At 36.8% G+C, this 10,332-nt stretch overlaps 1 protein-coding gene across 10 annotated transcripts in view; it reads left to right on the forward strand.

Moving 5' to 3' along the window:
- LOC117411422 (baculoviral IAP repeat-containing protein 6-like) overlaps nt 1-10,092 on the forward strand; it is a 129,406-nt gene extending 119,314 nt beyond the window's left edge. For all 10 annotated transcript variants that reach the window (XM_059024884.1, XM_059024879.1, XM_059024882.1 and 7 more), the window contains exons 74-75: nt 8,377-8,511; nt 9,205-10,092. In XM_059024884.1, coding sequence (XP_058880867.1) covers nt 8,377-8,511; nt 9,205-9,390 — 321 coding nt within the window. In that variant the 3' untranslated portion in view covers nt 9,391-10,092. The remainder of the gene's footprint in view (nt 1-8,376; nt 8,512-9,204) is intronic.
- The last annotated feature ends 240 nt before the right edge of the window (nt 10,093-10,332 follow it).

The raw sequence follows: 10,332 nt of genomic DNA on the forward strand, positions 1-10,332 counted from the left end.
ATCTCTGACTTTGTTTCAAGATAGCACCAAAAATTATATTTGCCAACCTACTTCTCAACCATTCATTATTATAACTCCTACAACTAATTGAACATCATGTACTGGCATTACCCCCTGGTAGGTTCCACTAGAAGAGATTTCATTCTCTAGATAATGGTGTACTGCTGCATACTAATTCTATGTTTGTCTAATGCCTGGAAGGGTATGATTTGCTGTGATTTCATTTGAAAACAGTGTTTAGTGACTCTATTTTTTATTTATAGGTGTGTATGTATATGTGTGTGTGTGTGTCTATATATACAGTCTAACTTCACTATAACGAACCCTTCTTATAACGAACCTAGTTTTTTAATGATCCAAGCAGCACAAAACATTTTTTCAATGGAAATTAGCCCAATTAGAACGATGACTTTTACAAAATCTACCTGGATAAAACGATCTCGGTAGTGACTGACACTGAACTTTCTCCAGTGTGATTGTGTTATTCTCTCACTGAAAACAAAGACCTTGGTAGGCTAATTCGAAGATAAGACTGATTCATAGATAACCTATTGTAGTGCGAATCATGTGTGACGTCTGTAACCGTTGCCAAGATTGAAACAACGTGCATTGAGAAAAGCACGAAAAATATGAAGCAATCTACGCTGGATATGTTTTTCAAGAGAAAGGGCACGTACTTACTGTATTCAGTATGTGAGTGTACTTTTTTCCATTTCTTTACTGTTTTCTTTTAAATATACCGTTTAAATGTTGATCAATGTGAAGCTGTCTTGAAAGAACTACTGTATACTGTATAAAGATGTCCAATCAATTTGGGCGTTTCTTCTGATACATCAAATTGCCAAACCCTGTTATAGTGAACAATCTGATAAAACAAACATTTCTCCAGGTCCTAGGGGGGTTCGTTATAATGAAGTTACATATATATACACACACACAGTAGGTATAACCAATATATTTATACATAAATACATTTAGAAGTAGAAAAAAGGCATGCTGTAAGGTTTGGATAGATGGATATCAGTCTTTTTAACATCTAATTTATTCTAGCTAGAGATGAATTGATAAATAACTGTTTTAACCTGTTTTATGTACATTTTCTATTTCTAGTTGTAGTTTTTCATAAAATTGATTACTTATGCTGGTGGAGAAGGACTGTAAATATCCTTGTTTGTGCTCTGATTTAAATATAAGGCAAGCAAAAAAAGGTCTAGTCTAGTTCAGTACAAGTCTGCGTCAAAAATTAGTCCCATACGGCAGAGCTCCTCCTGTAAACATATTGGATGTTAACAGAATGGAGCTGGTACTCCAAGGACCTCGGAGCAATATTACTTGGTTGCCTCCTGAAATTTAATTAGTCTGCTGTGTCATTCCCATATGATTAGAGGCTGACGTCAAACAGATCCCAATATTAGAAGTGTGTAACTGTGGCTGAATAACTAAGTTATTTCCAGTTGTTTTGTGGAAGAGATTTTTACTAGTACTGCTTTCTAGTGTACATAAAGTGTTGCTGCTGCTTGTTAAATATCTTAGAGTACCTTACCACCTTTCGTCAAAATATCAGTAGTCTCAGGATCAATGTTAATCAGAGTAATTTGGAGAACTCTGAACACCACTGGGTTAAAGTAGATCTGCGTCATATACAAAAATAAATCAAAGCATCCTTTTAATTTGTCAAGTGAAAGTGGACTGTGGTAGCCATAGCAGCTGATAAGTTCACTTCAGTAGAGCAGTGAGGACTACATTAAATGTGCTGAACTGGGAACTTTTTCCTCGTCACGAATCCCTGGAAATTAATTTTCATTACATAATCTCTTGTGGTGTTGCACTAAAGTTAAATATGTTAATTCAAGTATTCCATGTGGCATTAGACTAAAACATTCCTGTTCCTTGGGGTTTTGGGGAGGGTTTGTTCACTGCCCAGAGAAAACTGTTATAACAATAGGTAGCTTCCCACAAATTGTCCGTATACTCCCTTGAGCTCCAGATTGATCAGCTTTTAGGATTACTTTTTATCTAACAGCACTTGAAAAGCTGGATGCAGGCACAGTCGAAGCTGTTTCTTTTTTTATGTTTCGTTCTTTGCGTTTTTAAATTTTCCATTTCGCAATTTGAGCAAAATAATTTGCTCAAACACCAAAATAACCTTTTAATTTTGTTTTGATAATTTGTCAATGTTCAAATCACGAAGTGGTTATTTTTGTCATTGACCGAATCCTGACTGGTGAATGTAACATATATATTATAAAATCATAAGTAAGTGCTACGCATTTATTTAAAATAAAAAAAAAATACTGGTAAGTAATGTTATAAACTATTTATGTATCTGCTGTTGTTTTTTCTCACAACTTACAGTACCAGAACTGCTTTTTTTATTTTTATCTGAGATCAAATGTGGTAGGTGCAGGGAAAAAGATATTCAGAATAGTGTAAAATGACATTGTCCAGAAATGTGTACTTGAAAGGGAACGGTAGGTTATTATCATAACTCTGGTTCCCTGAAATAGAAACCATTCAACATTGCTGCGTCCATGATTGCAGCAGGCTTGAAGGAAAAATGACGCTGAGATCTGTGCGCGCAGTCCTTTATATTTTCAGGGGTGGGCAGGACTGCGTCACAGGCTCGGCTCGGCGGCTTGGTATAAAATATGGTATAAAACACCCATGCGGTAATGGTTACATTTCTATTTCAGGGAACCAGGGTTATGATAATAACACAATGTTCTTTATCTAAAAAACACTCTGCTACTGTTTGGTCATCTGCTGAAATGGAGATAGCAAAATACACTTAGGGCTACCCTAGTAAATTCTATTACAAGTCATGTCCCCATTGGAACCCATTAGCAGCAACTATCTTATAATGTTGCTGAGTGTAGATCTCGCACTCAAAATGTGAATGACATAGAATTCTAAATGTTTAACAAAATGTTCTATATAAATAGATTAAGTGTGTTAATATTAGGGTTTTCTCTTTGTTTTTTTTATTTAGATTTGGTGGCTACTATATATACTGCTCTACTATTGTGTGGCTGTCAAGATGAAATAAAAAATATATATATGTATGTATGTATGCATGCATGCATGCATTCATGCATGCATGTATGTTTGTATATGCTGGTCTACTATTGTGGGGCTGTCCATAATAATTGCACATAGAGCAATCTACCCATTAAAAAAACTATAGAAATTGTATTTCAATCCCATTGGCTCCAATATACAAGCTTGGGTTTTCTCAGCATTTAAACACTAAGCAAAGCAGATTCATTTATTGAAATTCATTCAAAACCAAAACAGCATTTGCTCCAGTGCAAAGTGTTCACCACTTGAAATAAAAAAAAATAATGAGCATACTAATACAAAATATAAGCAAACAAGCCATATTTTTCCCAAAAGGAATAAACAGCTAATGCTTAACGACGGTGTCTTTCGACTTTCGACAGTTGCAAAATCTGCACATCATTATTTTGTCACCGTCAGCTGCATACACCCCCTCATGCTCAAATTCTTTGCAGCGTTGTTTAATTGTTATGCGCGGTTTAGGCATTTTAGAAACAAACCTCTCTTCTCTTCCATCACAATTTGAATTCCCAAACGACTCACTCCAAATTATACATCTGCGCAAGAACTAGTCAGAGCTTCCGTTTCCCATCAGACCGTGTCTATGGTAACGGCTGAGCCTTGACAACTGCGATTGCAAGTATTTATATAAAGTGTTTTTTTGTATAAACCTCTCAATTAATAAAAAGTTGTATGTTTGCTTTATAATTCTTAAAAAAAAAAAAAAAGTTTTATATGTGCATTTCTTTTTATTTCTTTATATGATGCGTTTCGTTTTATTTAGTGCTATTTCGTATTTGCGAGAAACACAGGGATCTAATTAGAAGGCAGCCACCAAACACTACAGTAAATTAATGTCAAGGAATACTTCCAGGCTGCAAACAGCAAACAGTATGATAAAGGTATGCATTTGTTTTCAAACTGTTTGTATTCCATTAAAAAAAAGAAAACATCCAAGTAAAGAAACTTAATCATACTATTTTATTTTGTCTCACGTTATTGTGGGGTTCTCAAAGTCATAAATCATGGCTACTTTTATTGAAAGCTCAATGTAAGCGTACCTACCCAAGTGTGGCCTCATAAGAAACAGAGGGTGGCCTAGCCGTTTTACATTTAAATACACAACCTGAATGTTTTGTGCAGCTGTTTCTGTTTGTTGAACAGAAAACAATAAAATACTATCATTTAGTTTTACAGGAATCATATTTCCATTGCAGCCACTTGGGAAATACAAATTAATTATAAAATGTCTGGTCCTGTTAGGTTAGCCTAGATAAAATCTCTGCTCGCATTAAGTAATGTATGCTGTACGAAGGAGGACTGTTCATTCCCTAAAGCATTTAATTCTGACCACCTCTTTTTATATAGCTCTGTATTGTCTATATAAGAAGATTAGTTATAAAAGAGGCGCTCTGTTATAAACTAGGACAGACAGGTTATACACCCATGCTGCTTTACTTACTAGGGTTTGTGATGTGTTCCCAAATTAATACTTAGGAAACCGTAAAGTGATGCTACCAGGCTGATTTTTATGAAGCTGTCAGAATTAATAATTTATGGGTTGATTTAATTTGTTGTGGGTGAAGGGGCTAAATGAGTAACTTTCTAATTAAATGAATATATTTAGAGAGAGGGATTCTGGAGTCTGCATCAGGCCCTTGTTGACATTGGTAACTTGGAGAACCATCTCCTGGGAAGGTAGAGGATCATCAGCGGTCATTTTTTAAGGGGATGGGGGGGGGGGGGGGCTCAAATTATGAAACTGTCCTTGGTGTTCTTCCCCATACAGTAGAACGTTTAGAAACGTGTTTATAAGGGATTAGCAATTTTATTAAGATATTGAATGAGAAAATAATCCCTTGTGCACTACAATGCTGGTTACTCTATATAGTTAGTACAGTCTGCGCCTCTATCGGGACGCCACGGGAGAAGTAAAATATATCCTGAATAAGCAGCTGTCCCAATTAAACGAAATGCATTTGAGACAACTTTAGTTACACTTTTTTGTTTCTAAATGAAAAGAAAATAATTCAATCACATCACATTGTGATTTAAATGTTAAATACGAGTCAATTGTGTTTTTTTTTATTTATTTTTTATTCCTAAACAAAATGAATCACTGTTTTTATATCTACATGAAATGAAAAATAATGAAATCACATCTTATCACAAGGTGAAGCACCTGCAATGTTGACACACCAACTTTATTTGCAACAGCAGCTTGAGAAACCACAGGAGACTCCTGGGTTATGCAATTTACGCAAGTCACTGTGTAATCACGCACTCACTGCACTGTGCTAAGCTACCTGTCTTGCTCTGAGAAGCGATCTCCGTTCATCAGTTGAAAATACTGTATCCCAATTAAATGAAGTGACATCGCAATTAAACTACATAAATAGCATTGGGAAGAATCGTCTCCCAGAGTTGTATCCCATTTAAGCAGAAGTCCCAATTATCAGTATCCCGATTAGGCGGTGCCGACTGTATAACCACATGAGATGAATCATTTCCAGAAGAATACACACGGATATAAATCGTGTGTTCCGGGAGCTGGAAGAACAGGTAAAGCATGAAGTAAATTATGTTTGCAAATTGGTGAGCTCATACAAAAATATAATTTTACTTGTAATAGTTTATAATGAAGTAGTTATTACACCCCACATTAGCTGCTTGGCGATGGTTGCTAGGGAACACCAACCTGTACATCATCAGAGAGCAGCGAGGTTGACACAGAGCTACGAAGTTCCAGTGGGATTGATGCATGGCAGTGGCTGTTTTAACTTCAGTCCTTTGTCACATAAGCAATCTTCCTGCTATCTTGATAGGCAAGGCCCTGTGTGAGGTTAGGAGACTAATCTTGGGTTTGAAAGATACAAATCAAGTGTCTGCTTGGTGGGGAGGGCATCAATTCATAAGAGACCTGCAGCGTTTCCCATTATATTTTCTGAAGAAATAGAAAAAAATCTCTTTGAATACCAGTATAATTGCTAAATAACAATCCTCAGAAGAGCCTTTCGATCAAAATGAAGCTACAGTGTACCCCAAAGTTTACATAACTTAACTGTACGTATTAAACGCAAAAGACATGCCTATGGAACAGGAAAACTGTATGTATTAAACAGTATATATGGTATAAACTAGTCAGTTTTAACCAGAGTAATTCCCCATTGAAACCCATGTTTGGCAGGGACATGCCTCCTCAATACGTTGTAAATGGAACTCCATTCTAACAGGATCAGTTATAAGTGGAGTGCACCTGTATATATACAGTGCTGTGAAAAAGTATTTGCCCTGTCTGATTTTCTGCATTTTTGCATATTTTTGACACTGAATGTTATCAGATCTTCAACCAAACCCTAATATTAGATAAAAGGGACCCTGAGTGAACAAATAACACAAAAATGTGATACATATTTCATTTATTTATTAAAGAAAGTTATGCAACACCCAATGCCCCCATGTCAAAAAGTATTCTCCCCCTTAGACTCAGTAACTGGCTACGCCACCTTTAGCAGCAATAACTGCAACCAAACACTTCCTGTAGTTATTGATTAGTCGCTTACAGCGCCGTGGAGGAATTTTGGCCCACTCCTCCATGCAGAACTGCTTCAACTCTGTGACATTTGTGGGTTTTCGAGCATGAACTGCTCGTTTCAGGTCCTGCCACAACATCTCAATGGGGTTTAGGTCTGAACTTTGACTAGGCCATTCCAAAACTTTAAATTTCTTATTCAACCATTCTGATGTAGACTTGCTTGTGTGTTTCGGATCATTGTCTGTCTTGCTGCATGACCCAGCTGCGCTTCAGCTTCAGCTCACGGACGGATGGCCTGACATTCTCCTGTAGAATTCTCTGATACAGAGCATAATTCATGGTTCCTTCAATGATGGCAAGATGTCCAGGTCCTGATGCAGCAAAGCATCCCCAAACCATGACACTACCACCACCATGCTTGACCGTTAGTATGAGGTTTTACTGTGGAATGCAGTGTTTGGTTTTCGCCAGACATAACGGGGCCCATGTCAGCCAAAAAGTTCCACTTTTGACACTTGTCCATAGAACATTGTTCCAGAACTCTTGAGGATCATCCAGGTGCTTTTTGGCAAACTTAAGATGAGCATTCGTGTTCTTCTTAGTGAGCAATGGTTTCCGCCTTGCTACTCCGCCATGAATCCCATTTTTGCCCAGTGTATTTCTGATGGTGGAGTCATGAACACTGACCTTAGCCGAGGCGAGAGAGGCCTGCAGATCCCTGGGTGTTGTTCTAGGGTTCTTTCTTGACTTCCTGGACGATTTTATGCCTTGCTCTTGGAGAGATTTTGGCAGGACGGCCACTCCTGGGAAGATTCACTACTGTCCCAAACTTTCTCCATTTGGACAATATGGCTCTGACTGTGGTTCGGTGGAGCCCCAGAGCCTTAGAAATGGCTTTGTAACCCTTTCCAGACTGATGGTCATCAAAACCTTTTTCCGGAGGTTTTCAGGAATTTCTTTTGTTCGTGGCATGATGTGCCTCTAGAACCTCTGTGCTGACAACTTCACTCTGATGGTAAGGGCCAAAGTTAGTCAGATTTATATTGGGCAGGGCTGGCCCAAATCAGGCCTGGTTGTTAACCAAAGTACTCAAACAGCTGACCCTAATTATCCCTTTAATTGGGTTGAGTTAACTAGGGGGGGGCAATAACTTTTTCACACCTGAAGATTGCATGTTTGATTACTTTGCACACTAAACAAATGAAAGAAGCACCAAACTTTGGTGTCATTTTTTCTCTCAGACTATATATAATGTGTGTGTATGTATCAATCTTGGATCTCAATCGAAACAATGCCAACAAACCATATTATCTCTAATTCACCACAGGAGCTGCATTGGAGGAAACAAGTCCATTCTGCTGTTTTTCGACTGAATTGGACTATTTGCTTGAAGTGTGATGATGAACTCCAAAGTTATAAAGTTTGGAATAAGTCATTGGGGAAAAAAAAAAAAAAATGATGGCTGGCCTATTCAGTAGATTTTGCAGCTATGGTACTCCTTAGCTGGCTTGCATATACCATATACTGCAGAGGTTACACCATTGCAGTGGAGGACATGGGTTGAGCACTTTTTTACTATTGTTTCCTTGCAAAAGTTGCAGAAGCAGTTTCATTAATGTGTGCTTCTGTTTGTGATAACATGTGGTTATTGTACAGCCATTAAAACTTAAGTGGGTTTGGTTTATACACACATTTGAGGCACCAGACCTATTTTGTAGTTTGACAGACCGATGCTTGACTTTTTGATTGATGGCGGATTTATCCCTTTTGTTATTTTCCCCCAGGTGATACAAAAACACTTCTACTTGAAGAGAGCTGAAATAATGGTCCAATGCGAGGAATGGATTTCCGATATTCAGCAGTACAGCAGTGATAAGCGGGTCGGCCGGACTATGTCTCATCACGCAGCTGCTCTGAAGGTAACAAAAACAAAACACAAATTAAACACAGTAAAGTTTATCCCAAGACAGCTCTTGGATGCATTGCCTTCTTGCCAGTCCTACCCAGATAGATCCCAACATCCTGCATGAGAGGAATACAAAAATACAGAAACAAGCTAATGACTTTTCAGATGCATTCTGCTGTGCAATGGAATGGGGAAAAAATATATAAAAATAAAAAAAAGTTAAATAAAATCCTATTATACTTGAGTTGTTTTAGGTTTGGTTAACACTAATTACTGTTGAAAACTGAAGGATGTCAAGGAACTGTTGATAACTGCATGAAAAACAAATAAGATCCAGAATAAAACCTGTTCACGTTTTCATGACTTACCAAGTCTTTTAAGGTTAAATTGACAACTTGGGACGCATTACAAACTGTCATCTATATCTTCTATAACCTGTCCAGATTGATTCATGCTTGTGTTACAATGGTGACAGTCTCATAAGTACATTCTCTACAGAGTGAGCTGTGCAGGGAGCTGATTTAAGTCATTTAATTTAGTTTGAAAGTCTATGAAAGAACACTTACTGAATTTTTAAAATGCAATTGCATTAAATATTGAGTTTGCTCTGTTCCTAAAATCCAATATCCTAACAGAAAAAATCTTCTTATTAATAACATGGCTGAAAGTGAAGTTTAATTCCAATTTTTTTATGATTGTCTTCCAGCGTCACACGGCCCAGCTACGTGAGGAACTGTTAAGGCTGCCCTGCCCTGAAGGGTTGGAACCAGATGGTGATGAATTCTCTGAGAAGAGCACCACACTACTGAGTTCAGCAAAGGAACCTCCCTCCCACGAGCAGGACAAACCAAGCAGCAGCAAGGACTCCCACTCCAGCGACGTCCAACTTTGAGCTGCGCTGACGTGAAATTATTATTATTATTATTATTATTATTATTATTATTATTATTATTAAATAGACTTGATGGCTTTGAAGCACAAGCCACATTTTGTCAATATTTGTATGTAAGACGCTAATTATGTAATAGGTGAAAAAGAAACAAACAAACCCTGAAACTATGCTATGCCCTTAAGGAAATGCAGTTTAATTCAAAATTATCTTTTATTTACCTGTAAAAGAGTGTAAACTTTTTTGTGCTTTTATTTTTCAATTGTGAAATAACCACTGATTGGTATGTTATTAAAACTTGTTTATGTATACATAAGGACAGAAAAGAAATCACTGATTTATATAAGGGAACTGCCTTTAGAAAAGAATGTTTACTGAATGTTCATTTTCATTTTTGACTGTTAGAGCAAGGGCAGTTGTAACCAAGAATATATCGGTCATTCTTTAAGGAAACTATTTAAAAATTACACTTCAATTTGAGACATCTTTGGCCATTTACATTGCTCATATTTGATTTCTACAGACTCCTGTAAACTTCAATAAAAGCTAAATGGACATTCTATGATTGATTTACTTGTTACCTTTTTACTGGCTGGAATACATGTTTATTGAATACATTCACTTGTAATTATTGAGTTTGATTTCATTTTATGCTTATACTAATTTTAAAATGCAAGTTTAATAAATGCAACTTGTTTTACTGTATGCAGATGTATGAATCTCAGGATGCTTGAGTTGTTGGAAACTATATGATGAAACATTTGAGTGGTGTGATTATTCTTGCAGTGTCTATTTGTCGGTTTCTTTCTAAATGAGTTGGATGAGGCCTTATTGAGACACCATCGGAAGGTCATAAATATATATATATTTTTATCCTTTGTTTGTTTTAAATCATTCATTAAAACTGAATTGCTACTGATATGCTCTTGTAAATTGTAAAGGTAT

This window comes from Acipenser ruthenus, chromosome 6, assembly GCF_902713425.1.
Source record: "Acipenser ruthenus chromosome 6, fAciRut3.2 maternal haplotype, whole genome shotgun sequence".
Lineage (NCBI taxonomy): Eukaryota > Metazoa > Chordata > Actinopteri > Acipenseriformes > Acipenseridae > Acipenser > Acipenser ruthenus.